Source organism: Heteronotia binoei, unplaced genomic scaffold (genome assembly GCF_032191835.1).
Source record: "Heteronotia binoei isolate CCM8104 ecotype False Entrance Well unplaced genomic scaffold, APGP_CSIRO_Hbin_v1 ptg000154l, whole genome shotgun sequence".
NCBI lineage: Eukaryota > Metazoa > Chordata > Lepidosauria > Squamata > Gekkonidae > Heteronotia > Heteronotia binoei.
Genome location: NW_026799997.1, coordinates 786,640 through 809,141, shown reverse-complemented (window position 1 = coordinate 809,141; position 22,502 = coordinate 786,640). Strand labels below are relative to the sequence as shown.

At 38.4% G+C, this 22,502-nt stretch overlaps 1 protein-coding gene across 10 annotated transcripts in view; it reads right to left on the bottom strand.

Moving 5' to 3' along the window:
• The window catches only part of LOC132590533 (PHD finger protein 14-like), a 169,335-nt gene that overhangs the window by 126,529 nt on the left and 20,304 nt on the right, over nucleotides 1-22,502 (bottom strand). For all 10 annotated transcript variants that reach the window (XR_009556700.1, XM_060263452.1, XM_060263456.1 and 7 more), the window contains exons 5-11: nucleotides 15,761-15,920; nucleotides 7,339-7,450; nucleotides 6,127-6,264; nucleotides 5,401-5,547; nucleotides 4,159-4,429; nucleotides 3,310-3,416; nucleotides 1,043-1,138 (exon numbers count right to left, since the gene is read on the bottom strand). Coding sequence is in view for 9 of the 10 variants with exons in the window: in XM_060263452.1 (XP_060119435.1) it covers nucleotides 1,043-1,138; nucleotides 3,310-3,416; nucleotides 4,159-4,429; nucleotides 5,401-5,547; nucleotides 6,127-6,264; nucleotides 7,339-7,450; nucleotides 15,761-15,920 (1,031 nt within the window). In the remaining variant the exon portion in view is untranslated. The remainder of the gene's footprint in view (nucleotides 1-1,042; nucleotides 1,139-3,309; nucleotides 3,417-4,158; nucleotides 4,430-5,400; nucleotides 5,548-6,126; nucleotides 6,265-7,338; nucleotides 7,451-15,760; nucleotides 15,921-22,502) is intronic.

Below are 22,502 nucleotides of genomic sequence, written 5' to 3'. Positions count from 1 at the left end.
GTTAACACAAAACCAAAAGAACACTTATGCAGCTAGAGCTGGCCTAAGGTCCAGCTTCTTGAAAGCATTTCACTTTTAATAATTTTAAAAGGCTAACTACGGAATGTACACAAAAGCCAGAAGGTCCTTTACATCGGGAGTGACAAAATGCATTCACATTCTTGAGAAATCTGTTAACTGTGCTGAATAAAGCCTCTTTTTGTTAAAGTGGTGATGAGAAGTACAATGAAATGAAAGGCCAGTGAAATTTATCAGTGTTTCAGACACAGCCAGTGACTTATTGGAACACACAGGTTCCACAGTTTGGGAGATGGGGGTGGAACAAGTATCAAACTGGGAAAATCGATCCAGGCCCTCTCTAAACATGAGTGAAAATATGGCCCAATAAAAATATTTGATTCCCCTGATTTACAATCTTCTCACTCTTTAAAACTCAAGTGGTACGATAATTAGTAGGCTGCGGCATCCACCTGTCACAATCGACAAAATGGTCATTAACGCTATCAAGAAAAAGCCCTAGACCCTCATTGTTTCCCAAAACAGAAAACATTTCATTTGCATAGCTAATTTATAATTACAGCAATGATGCATAGTTTTAGCCATGAATAAATTCAGGAAAAGGAGCCACAAGAAAACAATATACCCCCCTCCAATAAAACCTGCTGTTTGAAAGCTACGAGTGTGTGTGTGTGAGAATGGGGGGGGGGGGGGAATAGGGAGGAATACAGCTAGATTAACTTGTGCTTCAGGCTCAGCTTCATCACAAATGACAGGTCAATCAGTTACAGCAAATGAAAGAATTTTGCAAACAAGATAGCTAATACAAAAACAAAATTACGCTACAGGTTCCCAGTAGGTAGCATGCAGAGCTCTAGATATATTTCAATCAGAAATCATTATCTACAGAGTTAAGGCCAGGACTTTATCAAATATATCATTTCAGCACAAAAAGTGACAAACAGAAAAGGCTATTCTTAGGAATATGCCCAGCAAGACATAAGAAAGGGGGGAAAGCAGAAAGAATGGAAGGAAAAAAAACAACCTGCCCAATAATTCTACCAAGCACAGCCCACATTCCTTGCCCTTCATTTCGCAGTTTTGCATTCATATTCTGAAGTTCTTCTAAGGATTCACACAGCTGAAAAAGAAAACATCATTGAGTTTATTTAGCTGTTTTATCCAGGAGGAGGCATCCTTTACTTACAGTACCTTTTATCAAATAGATAATTAAATAAAGAAATTGCTCATTCATGTCAATGCAACAGAAATCAGTAAAGTTAATCAGCCATTCCATAACACCAGAAAGAAGACACAGGCATCCATCTGGTTAGTAAGAGAGAACCAGAAGTACTTTGTCTGACAGTAAGGCTATAATAGCAGTCAAGAAACATCACAACAGTTCCACTCTGTTATTTCTATCTGTAAAGCTGTGCCAAATATTTCTATGCTAAGAATCAACATATCAGAGCTACACACCTGCACACTTGGTACCAGACAAAAGCAAATATAAAACCATGTTATTATTTGTAAGTTTAACTGGGAATTGTATCATCATTTCTGACAATCCCAACATCAAGGGTCACCTTCATGCTCTTGTGTCTTTTTGAAAGCAAATGGGAACAATACAATCTGCAGCGTTTGGCTCTTCACAGTAACCTCTTCTATTCATCCTAGAGCAATCACTATGATATCAATGATCACTAGAGAATCAGCTGCTTTCCAAAAATAAAATAAGAGAGGGATTTTTACTTTATGCTAACAGCTCTTCTCAAGTCAGTTGTCCAGGTAACAAACTGAATATGCAGATGCACAAACCAGCAGCAAGTGTGATGAGGGCAAGGCTCAGGCACTGATGTCAGATGGGAAAAGGTCCATAGGAGATTAAATTGCAACAGATTCATTCCTTACTGGAATGATCAAATTCCTTTCTGCGGTCATGATCAAAATTTAAAATTTAACAAAGTTTGGGAAGGAGATGTGTCAATAATTCTGGATGTCATTACACTTCAGTTCCATAAAAAGTGTTTTATTCACTACTAAGTTTCCTGCACAATACCTTAGGAGTTCCTCAGTGTGTTTCTGGAATAACTCTGAAAGCCAAAGTTGGGCAGATGTTCTTTGAAGTAAAGGCCTGGGAAAGAATGTTTAACCTGAAATTTAGATATTAAAATCAAATCTGGAATCAAGCTTCCTTGGACTAATAAAGTCGGACCACCACATAAGTGACTGGGATAGACTACTGGATTGTAAATGCGATGGAAAGACTAAATAGTCAAAAATCTACCCAGCTCACTAGAAGACATCTTAAAAGGCAGGGGTGTCGAACTCATTCGTTATGAGGGCCAAATCTGACATAAATAAGACCTTGTCGGGTCAGGCCATGTATGTATCTATTTAAGATTACATAGTAGAGATATATATAAACGTTATACAGGACACAAACAAACAAAATTAAAGATTTTTTTTTAAAAAAACTTAAAACATGCTTAACGCATTATCACTCAGTCTTAAAGGTGCTTTCTTTGCATTTCTCCCATGAGATCCAGGGAACTGGCTAAAGGAAGCTCTGGCTCTTCCCCTCCTTCGCCAGGGGACCAGGAGGGGAAGGAGCCTCAATCAATGGAGAAACTGAGGTTTTGCTCTTTAGCTCCTGTGGGATTGAGCAAGCCTTGCAAAGCAAGCTGCAATATAGAAGGAAGCAGACAAGAGCCAGTTGTTCGAGGGCCTGATAGGAGCCCTCCAGGGGCCTGATTTGGTCCCCCAGGTCACATGTTTGACACCCCCGTCTTAGGGACTTCAATTATGAGAGCACACTGATCAGAGCCTGCAAAACATGTTCATCCTTCTCGGTTGGCATTCTCCCTCCAACAAAAATGCCAAATTATCTGGGTTAATTATTCCAAAGTATAGAAGGGCTTTTATGATAGTGCACCTGAATGTCCTACCTTAAGCAGTGACGCTAGGAAGATGCAGTGGAAATCCATACCCAGATTGACTCTGTTGACCACATCTTTTTTGATTGTCCTAAATTCTCAGAACAGACCTCCCCATTATTTAATCAGAACTCTCTTTCTCCAGAAGCAAAATCATCCTGGCTACTCAGCGACAAAGATAAACAAACCACCTTGTGTGTGGCAAATATTTTTGGCAATTCTAGCTAAATTACACAATAACTAACTTTTAGGTTCTCCTTCCACGGGATGACAGTTTGCTGCTTATGACTTAGGTTGTAAAAACAGTAAGAAGTAAAAGTATCTTTAAAAAAATTTATTAAGCAAAACATACAATTTACATCTTGTATTTTTTTACCTTGTTGTATTCCACATGAAGCTTTTCTTGCTCATTCTCCAGCTTATCTTTAATCTTCTTTTGTTCAGCCATGTTCTCTTGGATCTGGATCATGCGCATGTTTCTCTCTGAAATAAAAGTTATGGTTATAGTAGTTACAGTTTATGTATGTCAAGTTAAAAAAGCTGGAATTAGTATGGGCAATAACAAGAGTACAGGAACACATTTTTGTATTCTCAGCTGCATACACATAACTATCACAGTCTGCTTTAGTTAACTTTGGGCAAAATAAAATGTATATTAAAATGTATTTATTTGACTCCCCTCATCTGAAGAAGAATGCCTGCATGCAAAAGCTTACGTTCTGAATAAAACTTTGTTGGTCTTAAAGGTGCACTTGACTCCTACTTTAGTCAAATAGTGAAGGTTAAGGTTCATATTAATAAGCAGAGATTATTCCTTGAAGATTATATATATACACACACACAGGCAAGGAAGAGCAACTCTTAATAAAATTACTACAGGTTTGTGCAGTGCTGCTCTTGTCCCTGATCACAAAGCAAGGGTTGCAGAAACTAGTACTTTAAAAATATGTCCATTCTTCAATTATCAAAGGCTTCAAAAAATGTTTTTAAACTTAACATTCTCTCCTTAAGCAATGCACAAGTGACTCAGTGGCAAATTTTTTGCTTTAGAACTAGGGGACAATTCTCTGATACACACACACAAACACAGATAAAGAAAATGGGCAAGCTCATACATGTGTACACACACAGGTGTCATTGAACAACATTTATCTACATTTAAAAAAAAACAGTTTAGAGGATTATCCATTATCTAAATGTGGGGAAAACATTTTTGTACCCTTACCAAGATAATAATTCACAAAATCAGCTGTCAGAGCTGGCTGTTTGTGTTTTCTTCTTCCATCCACACTGGAACTAGTATCTGAAGTATCCACTGGAAAGATGTCTGTACTGATTCCCATTAATTCAGCTTTGCGCATCAGTTTGCGAATTGCTGAAGCACTGCTGGTGAGTGGTCGCGGCAGTTTCTCCCTTGGAACCCATGCCTGAGGCCTTGTGGTACGTGCTAGTTCTGCCTTGGCACGATATTGTTGCAGTCTGGTATTAATCCGTGCCTACAATTAATAATAAAAACACACAAACCTAACAATAAGAGGAATCCAGAATACTTTTGCTAACAAACCTCATCTGCATTTCTAATATGTACACACTTATGTAGTAGGAGGAGGCAAACCTGATCTTTATAGCATAAAATAAACATATGCAAAGTGACTTAGAACAATTAGACAGTGACCATGAAATTCCATGTTTGAAACAAACATGCCTTCCAATTTACAGAATGACATCTGCTTGTGAAAGGACTTGTACAGTGAGCAGAAGGCTACCTTTATACTTAACTCTCTGTGATCAGAAAATGTAAAGCACGAACAAATTATTATAAGTTCAGAAACAAAATTAATATATTTAAAAATTCAAGAAAATCACAGGTAGCTATCTGCTCTATCCCAGTGAAAAGTATGGAACAAAGTTTGAGTCTAATGGCACCTTTAAGAGTAACAATGTTTAATTCTGGGTATAAGCGTTTGTGTGCACGCACACTTCTTCAAATACTACAGAAACTTAAAAAATTCACAGCATTCGCAAAGAATGAATGTTAGCAATTATTTATTTCCCAGAGCAAAAAGCTTTCCCCAGCTTTCTGAGTGAGCTCAGAGAGAAATAGACAAGATTGACAATAGCAGCAGGACACGGGGTAGCACAGAACACTGATAGTCTTGGAACTGGCAGTGGAAAACAGATCAAAACAACCTCTAACAACAACAAAGGTCTGGGATTTAGGAAGTTGGGTTTATTTTAATGGGGAAATTGTAAAAGCTGTGGAGCAGACTGTGCAGCTGGGAGAGTAAATGTAAATGTTAGTAACAGGGACAGAGAATTCATGTTAGGCTAAATTGTGTACAAGAAAATAAATAGCCTGCAGTGTTTTGAGAACAATCCTGGCTTTATTTCCAACCATAGCCATTCCACCAGCTTGGTTTTGCATACTGTATTAAATGTAAATACAATATTGACATTGGTACAGTACCTGAGCTTCTGGAGAGAGCTGTTTTTCTCTCTCTTGCAAAGACATTTTGCAATATGATTGTAAAGCCAAGTAGTTCTTGCGCTTCCATTTTCTATCCATCCTGTCTGCATGCTGCTTACAATAAGCAAAAAAAGGATCTGCAATATCCTATTTTAGAAGAAAAATGGAACACAGGAAAGTTTGTCAAAGAAAACAGTTTCAGACAGTCAGAAACAGAAACGGTAATTACTTGGATCCAGCAATCTGAGTGGATTTTTCCCTTACTGCCATATCCGTACCCACAACAGTTCCTTCCAACCCCATAAAAGTTGATTGTCAGGTTGCGGGGCTAACATGAGCATGTTTATTTTTGGATGGGGTGTGTGGAGTTGTAGAAACATGTATTGAAAAACAGGAAGCACTGTGGTATTGATTTAGGTTTTTCTAAATTGGTAAAACTTTAATGAATAAAATTAATCTACACCTAAGAGATACATTAGTTTTACTGGAACAATGTTTGAGACTAGTAGTACTTCTAAGATCAACAAAGTTTTATTCTGGGTATAAGCTTTTGTGTGCATGCACACTTCTTCAGATACTTCAGGATTAGTGTTACCGTTTTGACTTCTTATAAAACTAATAATCACTACAGCCCATCTAAGTGGATTTTAGTGGTAAGGTAACATACATCAACTAAGATTTCTGTGCTGGAGATCATCTGCTAGTCTTTTTATAATGAAATCTCACCTCCTCTGCAGCAGCTTCAGATAACAAGCCTTCTTTCTGAGCACAAGTCACATGAAAATAAGCTCTGCACATTCCAGCATCACAACTAATGCAAACACCAGTTCTGGCAAAACGTGGATCTTCACAGAAACTGCATTCCTGCCGCAGATCAAAAGTCAGTTATTACAAAAAGGAGACTAAGTCTGAACATTGCTTATGTATAAAACCTATAATAGATACTTTCTTAAAAGAAAAAAAGAATTTCACTAAGCAGTTTACAACTGAAGAGACAAGCAAGAAATAATAGGAAAACTACAGCTATTTCCTATATTTAACAATAGTTTTTATAGTAAAAATGCTACAGAAAAGTTAGTCTTGGTTTTTATAATACACAAGAAGGCCACAGATAGAGGAAAGACTACATGTTCAAACTGCTGGTTTTAAAAACATTATTTTAGGAAATCTGATACGCCACATGAAGATTCAAGTTCAACTTAAAAGTGAAAAGTATCATAGAGGAAATCAAATGTGAAAAATGTATCAAATGGAGACAAGTGTAGGAAAACTGTTGTCAAGAGGCAGAGGCAAGTCCTCAAGAATTGACTCAATTCAGATGTTTCAAATATTTTTGCAGGTAGTAAAGCCTGGCCATGGGCCAGAGATGCAGAGAGGCAGGGAACTGGGGATGTTGAAGTCAGCTGAGTAACAGCTGGTCAAGCATTTGCCCCACCTATTTTGCAGGCAATTTATAGTCTAAGAGCAGCCATCCTGGCAGAACCATCACTAACACGGGACATCATTGTGGCTCATTACCTGCTAGAAGTTGGGGATGGGTTTTAAATCTATTTTTTATCAGTATTTCATTTTGAAAGCCTCTCTGAGACCCCATTGTGGGAGAAAACTAAGATTAAAAATATTCTAAAGTACGTCTCAAATCGGCTTTTAAACCTTTCACCACACATAATTAGTTGAACTGCCTTATATTTAATCAAGACTTTGTAGCAGCTTTCAACACTGGGCATTAGCTCTGAACACAAGTAAGGATGCCTTAGGCATGTTCAACAATTTTTATGGTTTCACAGTCCATCCAACAAAGGTGTATGGAAAAAAATGCATGGTGTTCCTAACTTCATAAAATGCTGAGTCTTCAGTGACAAAGAATGCTAAAGGAAACACAAAAACCAAGCAGCAATGAAGTTTGCCTACAATACATAACTTAACATTTAACTTTACCTTTGCTCCATACTTGGAATAGTTCATTTCTGTAAGTGTCACAGGTCGCAGTTTGTCAATATCTCCAAATGCTACTCCTGGAACATAGAGGGCACAAACAATGTGGACCCACCTATAAGAAAAAAGGAAATTGCTTTACTGTATCTGCAGCAAAACAAGGATACAGATCAGAGGAATACTGTTCTCCTATTTTAAAAAGAACAATAACCTTTCAGCCAGAATTATCACACACGCTTCTTAAAACTAAGGATGGACAAGAACAGAGTGATCAAGTAATGCAAAAGTCACTTTATATTTTTTGTATTAATATTAAAATCCACAATTTTTGAAATAAAGATGGCCCAAGACACCCAAAGAAGCAATGGCTGAGCACCTTCAAAAAGTCTCAGGTTCAATCTTTGACATCTCTAGTTATAAGGTTCTCAAGCACTTGGTGATGGGGAAAACACAGAAATATTCTGGAAAATGCTGCCAATGAGGGTAGACAGTACTGAACTATGGTTTAATTCTGTATAGAGCAGCAAAGGAATGTCTGGCTGTCCTCAACCAGAGCCAGGGTCTTTTTGGCCGTGACTCCAGCCTGGTGGAACACTCTTCCAGCTGAGATCCGGGCCCTGTGCAATTCTGTAGGTCCTGTAAAACAGAGTTGTTGCACCAGACCTATGGTTGAGGACAGCAATGGGCTCCATCTTTGATTGGCCTCCCCTCTATTCACTTTCTCCCCCTCTCCCTTTAGAATTACCTTCTCTGAGCCTGGACACAGGGACAGCAGGATACAAATACTGCAGAATAAATAATATACACAACCAACAAATATGTTCTTGAGGAGCAAAAAGTTCTTTTAAGAAGAAAGCCTAAATATTTATTATGGCAATCTATTACAAACAAAAATTAATACAAATGTAGCTAAAGAGCTCAAGAACTCCTGAACAGGGCTACATTGACCAAATACAGGATGCTCTGTAAACAAAACCATGCTTCTGAATGTGGAATAGTGTGTGAAAATAGATACTCACTATCCGAAAGCTAAGATACCTTTCAAAAAGGTTACTAATCCACTGATTAGCTGTTTGGAATTAGGATCCTGCCCTGTCCACACACCCCCTCCCCTGGCAATTCTTTCTCCTCTGTACAATGGCCACTTGGCAGATTCAGCTGTTTGGTGCATGCTACTTTGGATCAGGGTGTACTGCTGTTAAGTGTGATACTTCATAAAAAGCCTACATTGAGCTAATTGCATATATTCTGTTCTCATTTTTATTTATTTGGGAATTTTATATGCTGCCTCTCAAGAAACCTTCAAGGCAGATCACAAAGTAATATATGGTAAAATCATAAAAATGGCGTAGAAGATGATGATATTGATATCCCGCCCTCCACTCCGAAGAGTCTCAGAGCGGCTCACAATCTCCTTTACCTTCCTCCCCCACAACAGTCACCCTGTGAGGTGGGTGGGGCTGGAGAGGGCTCTCACAGCAGCTGCCCTTTCAAGGACAACCTCTGCCAGAGCTATGGCTGACCCAAGGCCATGCTAGCAGGTGCAAGTGGAGGAGTGGGGAATCAAACCCGGTTCTCCCAGATAAGAGTCCGCACACTTAACCACTACACCAAACCGGTTCTCCCAGATAAGAGTCTGCACACTTAACCACTACACCAAACCGGCTCTCAGAACGAATGAGCTTAAAAAAAAAAAAAAAGGCCAGAAACAGCATGGAACTATCCTTTTGAAACATTCCTCAGATCAGAAAATTGAAAAGACTGAACCCTTTAGGTCAGCGTTTCCCATTTGCAGGGTCATGACCCGGTACCGGGCCATGGAAGACTCAATACCGGGTCACAAGAAAAGCCAAAACTAGCCCCGCTCCCAGCAAAGCATGAGCTCTGCTCTGCTTCTTTCCTTTCCCGTCTCTCTGTTGTGCAGAGAAAAGCTAGGCTTGAATACTGACGCAGGCTGCAAAGCCTGAGCTCCATTTTCCTTGGAGACCTCTATAGAAGAAAGAGACAGGCTTTCCTGTCTTTCGGCTCCACCTCCAAAGTCTCCTGGCTCTACCCCTGAATTTTAGTAGGCCATGAAGAAGAGTAAAAATAACTGGGCCATGGGGGGGCGGGGAGTTTGGGAAACCCTGCTTTACGTAAAAGTTTAGATTAAAAGAAATGTTTTGGCCTTGCACCTAAAAGAGAGAAGAGGCTAGGTGAACTTTAAGAGAAAGGCCATTCCACAGGTGAGAATAGCATGTGCATACCTACTTCTATTTTTATAATTCCTTATTTGTATGTTACTGAGGAGCTAAAACTACGGTCTTATTCTTTCTTCGACACATACTCACATATTTATACATATGCTTGTATACATTATACACCCACCTACCTACATATCTCCTTGTCATTTGAAGTATCACATTTCAGTTAACATTTTGAAATTCTGTTTTAGGCAACAAATATTAAAAGATCGGACAATTCACTCATGAATCCAGAACACATATAAAAGATCAACAAATCAGGTCCATAACCTTAGCAGAGATTATTCATGGTTCTGGAAATCTAGAAGCATTTCCTTTCTTCTGAAATGACATCAATATGTGGCACAAAGAATAATTTTGCCAAAGAAACAGGGGAGTAGAGGGGGAAGTTACCCATCTTCACATTATCTTCTGTATTTTCTTTTAAGCAGCCAAGGTTTTGGCTGGAGATGTTTGATAGTAACTTTTAATACATCCTCCCCCATTGCACCCAGCACAGTTCAATATAAAGATACACATCTTCAACAAGCAGCTGCTTCTCAATTTAATTTGCACAGTTTTTTCATGCTCCACTGGTGTATTAAATGCTGCTGCACTCTGTAGGAGTTTATCTATGATAAACCCAACAGCTGGCTGCTTGCTTCCTACTGACCTTCTCAAAATGTTTTAGTACATGTCACACAAGTACTGTAGTATTACAGATTTAAACTGCCATTTCAGTATGATTGGCACACAAGTGTCTCATTTCCTTAGCCACCTATGTGCTAACTCCATCCTGAATTTTTATTAAAATACTCAGAAGTCAGTCAAGTTCACAGCTGAAGCAGCTTCAGCTGCTTTTAATACCAAAGCCTAAATGTTTTCCTGCTCATTTGTTTAGCTGCACATGTTTGAGAACCTTGTAATTAAGACAAATTGGGTAATCAAAGAAGAATAATCTTTCTTGTTACTTTCTCATCCATTTTGCTTGAAGCAAAGATGACAGATGTCCGGGATGGGGAGGAAAAACCAAGCTAAAAGCTAGACAATGGCCTTATTTTGAGCTGATTTCTGCTATCTAGCAAAAGAAAAGGGTTTCACTACACACACAAACAAACCCTAAACAGAGTAACAACCTTCTAAGACAGGAGTGGTCAATGGTAGCTCTCCAGATGTTTTTTGCCTACAACTCCCATCAGCCCCAGCCAGCCTGGCCAATGGCTGGGGCTGATGGGAGTTGAAGGCAAAAAACATCTGGGGAGCTACTGTTGGCCACCCCTGTTTTAAGACCATTGTAGCCTCATGGCGCAGAGTGGTAAGCTGCAGTACTGCAGTCCAAGCTCTGCTCACAACCTTAGTTTGATCCCGGAGGAAGCTGGATTCAGGTAGCCAGCTCCAGGCTGACTCAGCCTTCCATCCTTCTGAGGTAGATAAAATGAGTACCCAGCTTGCTGGGGATAAAGTGCAAATGACTGGGGCAATGGCAAACCACCCCATAACAATAGGCCTGCCAAGAAAACATTGTGATGTGACATCACCCCATGGGTCAGTAATGACTTGGTGCTTGCGCAAGGGACTACCTTTTTTACCTTTACGTCCATTTACCTGAATTGACTAATTTATTTAAATCTTCGATTTCTAACCCATTTCCCCGCAAGTGGGCTTGGGATATAACATATGTATGCACACAGATGGGTATAACTATTTAAGATTGTGCTGTAATGTGTGCAGAATAAGACTCGCTTTGAATTAACCATTTCATTATCTATTCCTTTCTCATACAGAAAGATCAGATGAATCATTTTTCATACAAAGAGAATTTAACTGACTCAATGTAACATCTAAATAATTTTAAATTACAAAGGAAAGCTATGTAATCTTGTACATAGGATTTACTTCTACATCCTAAACTCACAATAAGATTGATAGCACATTGTAGAATTCCATGTCAATATTATATAAAGTCTCTATTAATAAACAAAGCTGTAAATGCTTCCACATGGATAAAGGTGTTTTTATGGGGATATAGGTTAAATTGATTTTTTAAAATATACACCCCACTAATACAATTTTATGAAGCCCTGAGAATTTACAAAACAGATTGTTTTCTTACACTGACTTTTTGTTCAGAACAAAACATTGACAGTTGCATAAGCGATTGATGGTAGGATTCTTACAATTGGAGTGCTATTATTTTGAATGCAAACAGTTAAATTACAGTCTACTGGCTGTGATTTAAAATGCCAGTAAGATCTCAATAAGAGACTTTTCTAATAGTGCCAAATACAAAATGGCAAATCTAAGCCATAAATACAACCAACTCATGAAAGGCTTAGGATTCCAGGGACTCCTGTTTTAATATATTCAGGATACTCTGAACACAAAATGGCAAATGGAACTATATTCAGTCACTACCACGTGAAAGTCCTGAGGAGTTTCAGGGGTAATGTGCTAACAACCTGAAGGGTAATGTGCTAACAACCTGAATAATGGAACTGACTATGCTTGAAAATAGTGTGGTGGGAATGCTTGTTTAATACCTGGCCCAGAAATATCAGGGTTGCCACTAAAATTTTATTTTCATTCCCCTGACTTCCCCTGAATATTCCTGACCAACATTTGTCAATTTCCCTGACCACCATTCAAATATAAACACAAGTTAAAAAATGAATAAGTCGTGTTGCATTAATGCAAGGCTTAACGAAATGTTCCACTCTTCAACTACACAAATCTCAACTGCAAAAATATTTGTCAAAGTAAGAGATTTAATATCAGCTTTTTTCAACATTAACTGCAGCAACATGTTTTGCAATTGCACCAAAAATTACACCAAGATACAAACTTCAATTCAAGAAAACTCTGAATGCTAACAAGTAGGAACTTTCCAATGAGCACATCAGCAGCAAGAAAGGAGATGGAGTTTCTGCAATCTAAAGAAGCAGACAATCCTCATTTGCAACCTTTATCCATGGGAGAAGTCAGGAAAGAGGGTGAGAAAGCTGGTACTCTGTAAATTCTAGCAGGAACAAGTACTAGCAGGTGGCGATGAAAACAATTAGATTTTTAAAGTTTGTATATTGGTAAATGTTTAAAATAGCCTTGCTTTGCAAATGCTACAGGCAGACCATGGAAATCGTGCAGGGACAGAGCTTGACAAACACACTAGGCTGGTTGGGGTGGTGGAATTGAGAAAAAGTTGGGGCTGGGAAAGGGCATCATTAAGTTTTGCTTGTATTCTGCTACTTCTTTATTTCGGTTGCCACAAGAACAGATCATGCTCTTGCAGCAGCAGGTCAAAAATCCACGGTTTGAACATATTTTAACCACAATTTCCCTGACTTTCCTTGACCAATTTCCATTTCCCTGACTTTCCTTGACTTTCCCAAAAGTGGTAACCCTGAATATGCTCCTGTGCCTTGAAACCAAGTATACAGGGTCACAGACTGCAGAATGGTGGAATGTTATGATATGGGGCATGACATTCACACATTGACTTTTTCAAATATGCAACTCTAAACTGGGTTGATAGAATCCCATGAAAATGCGCTGTGTCAAAAATGCATATTTTAATGATTCAGACTATGTGATTGGGACAAGGAACTTAAGCCTCTTATAGTTATTGCAAAAAAATAACAATCCAAAAGTAAATATGCTGTAATACCTTTTATTACAGATCTCAAACAACTCCTCACCCATAAGAATACAACATCTCAACTGAGCATGAACACCAGTACCAGAGCTTGCAATAAATCCAAGTGCCAACTTTGCTGCCACATACACCCGGACAACACAGTCACTGGACCTAACAGCATTAAGTACACCATCTCAGGCTCATTCACTTGTTCATCTTCCAACATTATATATGCCATTAAATGCCAACAATGCCCTTCAGTTCTCTACTTCGGGCGAACAGGACAAGCCCTATGGTGAAGGATAAATGGACACAAATCTGACATCAGGAATTACAGAACTGAGAAACCTATGGGAGAACACTTTAACCTTCCTGAAAATTCAATGGGTGACCTCAAAGTTAGCTGTTTTACTGCAAAGGAACTTCAAGAACAGAATGGAAAGAGAAATTGCTGAATTACAAATTATTATGAAACTTGGAACAAATACCTCCCCAAAGACTGAACGGGGATATTGGTTTTTATCTCATTACATATGCTATATCAACTCTCACTGGGTATAGCTATACATCTACAGTATTCCAATGTATTTCGCTTTTAGAATAGTGCATCAGAATAATGGTTTTTTTGTACTGACATACTCAAATAAGGGATATTGGCTGTTTATTTCATTACATATACTAACCCATCTTCCACTATATTTTAATGTACCCCTTTTTTCTAATGGCAAACTAGAATGTATTTCTCTTTTAAAACAGTGTATCAGAATACTGGGGGGTTTTGTATTGACATACTCACATAAGGGATACTGGCTGTTTATCTCATTACATCTACTAACCCATCTTCCACTATGTTTTAATATATTCTTTTTTTCTAATGGCAAAATAGAATGATGTTTAAATCTCTTGAGAAACTAATGCCCTCTATTTAAACCCAGAACTAACAACAAACTCATATTTATGGCACTTTACACCTATGACATCAATCTGCTTTTTATCACCCTCCATTGTTGTTTCAGGCCAGTTAACAACACCAACTAGCAAACACAGACCCCAATTTGTGATTCTTTTAATCTGCTAAAAACATTTCCATTACTCTACATACTAACTCACTGCCCTCTTTCTCTATATTTAGGACTGCTTGCCATTCCATTTTTGTCTGATGAAGTCTGCTTAGAGCACATGAAAGTTTACATTCTGAATAAAACTTAGTTGGTCTTAAAGGTGCAAGCTTGACTACTGCTTTGTTCTACAAAGTAGTGAATAATATTTCCATTTCTCCAATACTGTTCTTTAGACTAGAAGTTCAGTAAAAAATTAAAAGGGGAAGAGAGAAAACTCTTCCTGGACATGATGGAAAAGCCACCCAGACTGCTGGTTGTAGCAAGATGGAGAATCTGAGATGCCACTTGGATAACAGTACTAACAGTACAGTCCTAAACATCGCTACTTTATTCTTCTAAATCCATTGAAGTCAATGGACTGTTATCAAAATAGTGCTATAAATCTATCAGGTAACAAAACAGATTGCCATTTGTGCCTAGGGCTGCTAACAGATCTGGAGAAAAATGTCATGTCCTTTATATAAATACTTTGTGTGGAAATGGGCAATTAAAACTTTTCATGGCATAACACTAAGCCTCTGTTCTCCAGGCAGCTGGCAACCCTAGTTCTGCCAAACACAAATGCATGTTCATTACTTTGTGATGTTCCAATTAGTGCTTCACTACTGTCATTTTCAGATTTTTTTTTCCAATGCATTAAAACATCTATATATCTAATAGAAAATAAGCTACCCAGTGTCTAGATGACAAAAACTGTGTAAAAGAGGCAGCCACAGACAATGCTCCCTCTAAGCTGTGGAATCTTGTTAGCAAAAATCCTACTTTGTGAGCTACTGGCATTAAAAGTTGTAAGTTAATGCATAAATTAGCTTGCTCTGGGGTTATTTTTCCTGAACTAAGACAAAAACGCGTGAGCCAGAGGCTAAAAAAACTGAGCCAGCGAACACTAACTCAGCTTAGAGTGAACACTGCCTACAGGTAAGAGACAAGTCTCTACCTATTTGAGTGGCTTCCCCAGCAGTGCAAAAGAAATTACCCTGTAAATTAACTACACACACCCTAAACTCACACACACAATATGCATTCGCTTGATTAGGCCTAAATATACTCTGCAATGGATAGAGTATGAAGATCAGCTAAGAAAGGGGGATGGGAGAACAGACTGCTCTAGGTTCTGAAAGAGAACACTGGAGGGGAGAAACCAAGGGGAGGACAGGGGGCTCAAACTACTCCTCTCCAGATTCCTTGCAAGCCCCCAATTTGTATCTAGTATTTGTAACTGTTCAAAAACCTACTGGTAGCTGCAACTGTATTGCTGTGGATCAATATGCTAAGCTGTAGTTACCCTAAGAAAGTTCTGACTTGGAAGTGCTTATGGTTTCTTGCTTGTTTTTTTCTCAGCTGCTCCTCAGAGGTAAGAGAAGTTACATCTGATTCTTCAGAAGGGCTCAGTGGAGAGTATACAAGATTGGAACGATTGACTATCACACTAGTATTTCATTTAAACTAACCTGCCAGCATCTGTCTCCTTGAAGATTCCATCTTGGTTGGGACAGAGTTCGCAGCTTGGAGATACACCACATTTACAAGCATCACAGAACCATGGCTCAGTGGAGTTTTCTGAAGCAGAGCTCATAATAGAATCACTTTCACCATCAACACCATAACAACCTAGGAATGCAAGAAATTCACACTAATCAAAATTGAAGGTTATGCCAAGAGATTTAATTATAGGAACCAGAGGATGTAGGGAAAGCGATAGAGCATAAGGACATTGAGGATAGTGTTTCCTTCATTTCTGAAGGCTATGTAATATACTGAGCATGCTCATCCATGGTAAGTGGCAGGCCAGGCTCATAAATGTGCCATGAATGGCATTGGAAGTGCTGTGTGTCAACAGACATAAAAACATTCAAATGACCCCTGTACCTGAAATGATTTACTAGTTTTAACATATCTGCAGAAACACTAATCATCTATGTGTTCAAGTGTAAAATCATATGCTAAAATTTGATTTCATTGTATATTCTACTTGCTCATTCATGGTGCTTTAAAACTGCAAGTTTTTACTAAACATGTAAGCTTTGTGCAAAGAAACCTAATCTTCATTCATTTTAAAATCAGTTTTTTTCTTTTTTTGGGGGGGGGAGGGGGGAATGAGCGATCTCACCAACCTTTATTTTTATGAACAACTTTCAGCTATGGTTCCACCCAGATTTTATGAATATTTGAAATTAAAGTTTTTAAAATACCTGTGGGTCCAGAATCTCTAAAATTTAAAACAGGGTCAGGCCTTTTTAAACCAAAAATGTGTTTAAATCATTTCCAATCAAACCTTTATTCTACAAACTACCTTGGAAGAAGAGGAAAGTTTGTCAGCTTGCCACAGTTCTGAGGTCAAGGGATGATGAGCCTTCCTGCAGCCACCAGCCTTAGCAGAACCAATTACTACGCCAAACTGCTGAATACCTCTCCTAGTAGGAAGCATCAATGCTACCCTTACAGGCTGTCTGTAGTCAACTGAAGACTTCCTTTACATTCCTTTGAATGAGTTTAAATTAATTGGACAATATTTTATAATCTCTGGTGTTGTCTTGATGTTTTTATTTTAACTTTTGTGATATTTGATTTTGACTGATATTTGGTTTGATTGTATAGTTTAATTTTGGTTTTTATATGTTATAAATTAGATTTTTTAGCTACCTTAAGGACCCATATGGGTAGAAAGGCAACCTATAAACACCCTAAACAAATAAATGTGTGAGGATGCCCCAATTACTTGCAAATCTACCTTTTATTTTCAAAAATATCAGAAAGCACTTTGGCAAGAACAGAAGACAACAGTTAAAGCAAAGAAAAGCACTTGTCTTTCATCGTACATGATATTCAATCAGAATTCCCAAGCAACATAAGAGCAGAATATATAGCTCATAATTAAAATAATTCAACTGAATAAGAACTTTAAAAAAGACAAAGCAATTCAGCTCTCACACATATTTCCCACCTAATGTAATAAGAGAAAAAAATAGTACATTATATGGTGTCACTAATATTCAAATTTAAGCAATCAATACAGTTTTACAAATAATTAGGAGACCCTGCCTTCCCATCCTATCACATGCTCAGGAGTCCACAACCCAGCCCATGCAACAGTGCTTCGTACATCTCTATCATATCAACAACAAAACAGACTGTACAGAGTTTGCCTGGGAAAGATTCTGAATAATAGTTATTACTTGAACAAAAGTATCAACATATTACCATAAAGTATCAACTAAAATAAGGATCAGAAGGTCTGTTCTGAAAGGTACACACATTCTATTTAGTTAAGTTGCATATACTGGTCAAGCAGACAATCTGTAATATTTATATTTAAATATATTTACATTTACATATATAACCCACTAAACCACCAGTTGGCCATCAATGCAATTCAGACTGACAACAGCAAGAGACGTAAAAACACAGACTGGATGTGGATAGATATTGCTTTTTTAAAAACTATACACAGACCTTCAAAAGGTATACATGTTCAGTTTTTCTTATACATTATGTTATGTGACCAAATTAGCTGCCATATCTGTTTGACCAGTGATTAGCTGAACTGAAAAATATCAATGGGTATGGTTACCAAGTAGCTGCAATGGTGTACCTCTAGCATCTCTGTATCAGTTCTCTGATAATACTACTGTTTATATACATAAGAACATAAGAGAAGCCATGTTAGATCAGGCCAATGGCCCATCCAGTCCAACATTCTGTGTCACACAGCGGCCAAATATATATATATATATATATACACACACATACACACTGTGGCTAATAGCCACTGATGGACCTCTGCTCCATATTTTTATCTAACCCCCTCTTGAAGGTGGCCATGCTTGTGGCCGCCATCACCTCCTGTGGCAGTGAATTCCACATGTTAATCACCCTTTGGGTGAAGAAGTACTTCCTTTTATCCGTTTTAACCTGTCTGCTCAGCAATTTCATCGAATGCCCACGAGTTCTCGTATTGTGAGAAAGGGAGAAAAGTACTTCTTTCTCTACTTTCTCCATCCCATGCATTATCTTGTAAACCTCTATCATGTCACCCCTCAGTCGACGTTTCTCCAAGCTAAAGAGCCCTAAGCGTTTCAACCTTTCTTCATAAGGAAGGTGTTCCAGCCCTTTAATCATTCTAGTTGCCCTTTTCTGAACTTTCGCCAATGCTATAATATCCTTTTTGAGGTGCGGCGACCAGAACTGCACACAGTACTCCAAATGAGACCGCACCATCGATTTATACAGGGGCATTATGATACTGGCTGATTTGTTTTCAATTCCCTTCCTAATAATTCCCAGCATGGCGTTGGCCTTTTTTATTGCAAAGGCACACTGTCTTGACATTTTCAGTGAATTATCTACCACGACCCCAAGATCTCTCTCTTGGTCAGTCTCTGCCAGTTCACACCCCATCAACTTGTATTTGTAGCTGGGATTCTTGGCCCCAATGTGCATTACTTTGCACTTGGCCACATTGAACCGCATCTGCCACGTTGACGCCCACTCACCCAGCCTCAACAGATCCCTTTGGAGTTCCTCACAATCCTCTCTGGTTCTCACCACCCTGAACAATTTAGTGTCATCCGCAAATTTGGCCACTTCACTGCTCACTCCCAACTCTAAATCATTTATGAACAAGTTAAAGAGCATGGGACCCAGTACCGAGCCCTGCGGCACCCCACTGCTTACCATCCTCCACTGCGAAGACTGCCCATTTATACTCACTCTCTGCTTCCTATTACTCAGCCAGTTTTTGATCCACAAGAGGACCTGTCCTTTTACTCCATGACTCTCAAGCTTTCTAAGGAGCCTTTGATGAGGAACTTTATCAAAAGCTTTCTGGAAGTCAAGGTAAACAACATCTATCGGGTCTCCTTTGTCCACAAGTTTGTTTACCCCCTCAAAGAAATGTAACAGGTTAGTGAGGCATATACAGCCTTATGTATAATGGGAGAGACAGAAAGCTGTTCTTAGTGAACTTTTATTCCACAATCACAAGAAAATACGCCTTCTCATTTGAAGACAACTGAAGAAAATATACTTTCTCATTTGAAAGCAATGGAAGAAACTGTCTATGCATTCTTTCTATAACCATACAACTGGTGCCTTCTGCGAAGGGAAGCTGTAATTTTCAGAAATTTGTTAAGTGCTACAAAATGACTTATTAAGGGTTATATTCTATAATTCTGTGTAATTGTAGCCTGGTACAATCTTAGATCTTCTGATAGTAAGTCATTTTTCTTAATTTGCACACATGAATGTTCTTTACTTCAGTGGCCAGTCTTCATGCACAATGTATTAGAAAATGCTGCAATATTTGAAGTGATTACTATGTTCTCCTTACACATTGCATTTTGTTTTTAACTAATATACTAAACACCACCTGAAAACAAACAGGCCTGCTTCAAAGAATGGACGGAAAAGGGAAGAAAGATCTTAGAATTCCAAAGAAGAGTACACAGAGCATGGCTCTTACTACAGGCCAAGGTTCCAAATGAATAAACCCTTATGGGCATGTGCGCCAGTGTATACAATGAGGGCATCAGAATAAGCAAATAGCAAAATATTTTAGGATACCTGTGGCAAGTCTTTAATTAATAACAATCCAAGGTCAATTTCCATCAAGTGAATAACCATCATTTACGTCACATGCTATGATACATATCAGACATTTTTCTTTAGACACACTACAATCAGTACATCAGTAGGACTGACATCACAATTAGGAGTGCTCTGCTATAATAAGCCAGTTAGAAGATCTTGGCATAAAAGCAGTTATTTAAAGTGACAAAACTGAGCATAAGGATTTTATTTTTTAAAACTTCATTTGCCCACAGAAGGGCATGTTTCTTAATGAAGGAACACTTTAAAAATTAATTCTTTTCCAGATTTAGTGAACAACATCACCACTAAGCACTGTTTGAGAACATTTGGTGACCAAATCTTAAAAAGACTGCAGAAGACTACTGCAGATTTATACCCTGCTCTTCTCTCTGAATCAGAGAGGCTTACAATCTCCTATATCTTCTCCCACCACAACAGACACCCTGTGAGGTGGGTGGGGTTGAGAGGGCTCTCACAGCAGCTGCCCTTTCAAGGACAACTCCTGAGACAGCTATGGCTAACCCAAGACCATTCTAGCAGCTGTAAATGGAGGAGTGGGGAATCAAACCCGGTTCTCCCAGATAAGAGTCCGCACACTTAACCACTACACCAAACTGGCTCTCCAGAAAAGTGTTCTAAATATCTTAACTAGCAAAGTGCTTACTCTTATGATTAGGGTGACTGTATGTAAAAAAAGGAGAGCCCTACTATAAACAACACAGACAGGTTCATACTGTGAAGGTTTTGTAACACAGTATTAAAGACAGGTGGGAAACTGTATCCCTTACTATTCTACTCACACCTACCTCAGTCTGGTCTGAGTGGGATCATTTAGCAGAGAAAATAAAGCAGGGATGCCTCCAAGTGCATGATAAACTTCCCAATGATGACCAGAGTTTTGTGGTGGTTTTGCTTCTTACAACAATCCTGCCAATTGCAACTGGCTTATTTGGTCTCACAGAACAGAATTTACTGCAGAACACTTCTAGCTGCAAAGCATCACCCTGGTTTCAATTTCTTGATGTGCAATCCTACACAGAGTTACATCAATCTACATGTTGAAAGTAATAAACTTAGATATATGATCAAATCAGCTAGTACATGGGAAAAGTGTGGGATGGACTGGGGGGTAACAGTAAATCCAAGATAATGGATTTTGTCCATTAGCATTTAGCTGAAACACCATGGAACTATAATTAATGCAGTTCATTTTCACTGAGTGCACTGTAGTCTGGATGATGTTACACTTCAAGGAAGCAGGACAATCCAGATGATCTTCAAATGAACAGTATCTTAGACCTATACTTTAAAGTTAATGAAAATAATATAAGACGCTAATGCCTGTGTATTTTAAATCATATTCATCTAAACTGGTTTAGTTTTCAGAAATGGTTTTACTTACCATTTCTGAAATACTTAATAAATTTAATAAACTTTTAGAAATGTATGACCATAAATAAAAAAGAATCAGGCAAGAAGACACATTCAGCCGAACATCACTTTGCCAAGAATGGAACATAATCATTTTATACTATGTTTTCCAACCACAAAAAGTACCTTGAACTTACTTGCAATAAAGATAAAAATGCATACAAATAAAATGCAACAATAAAACCACAACTAAACTACAACAGAAAGCATGTCAGTGGCAGTTATAGGTAATAAAAGCTTTTTCAAAAAGAAGACCTTGATCAGCAAGTGAAGTATCCAGCCAAGTTTTTACGGTCAAAGGAAAATCTATAATAGAGAAGGCTCTCGGTTCTGATTACCATCCACAACACTTGATGAGGAAGACTCTCTTAATAGGCTTCTTTCATGTGTTCAAACATGACACAGGCATAACCTTCAGATAACCAATGACCAAACCTTTTGGAGCTTTAAAGAATACAGCCCACAATTTGAATTGGATCTGGAAACTTACAGGTGATGAGCACAATTGTTTTGGAACTGGAGTTGCATGTTCCTCAGCTAGCGGGGATTTAACAGATTTCTTTTAGACTATATGCAGTTTCCAGACACTTTCCAAAGTAAGCCTCATGTAATGCTAACTACAGCAACCTTGTGTAGAAGTTACCAGGGAATGACTTATGGTACCTAGGTCACATTTACCAGAACTAGGCCTAGCTGGCAGACTAAATCTGAAAAAAAGTGCTCCTGGACAACAGTTGCTATTTGAGAGCAAGTTGCAGGAGACTTTTCCAACTGTTAAGCCTGATCTTCAGGGGCAGAGCAACCCACCCTTAGAAGGTCAACAAAAAGATCGCCATGATCATTTCCCATTAACAACTCAATCTTCTCTAAACTAAATTGCAGTTTATTCATCCTCACTAATCTCATTACTGACTCCAGGCACTAGTATAAAGAGTTTACCTTAGATATACAGGGAATGTTATAAAATAACACCAAACAAAAGCTTTTCACAATGCTTTCCAGTCTTTTCACCATATATCTAATAGGGTTGGGTAGCCCCAACATGTGGATCAAAGAATACTGAAAGGAGGTAACCATAATGGGCAGAGCTTTTTTGAAATCTGGGGACAAACCCAGAATTTCAGAAAAATTCCAAAACTTAAAGATTTAGGGGCTAACCCACTACCACCCTAA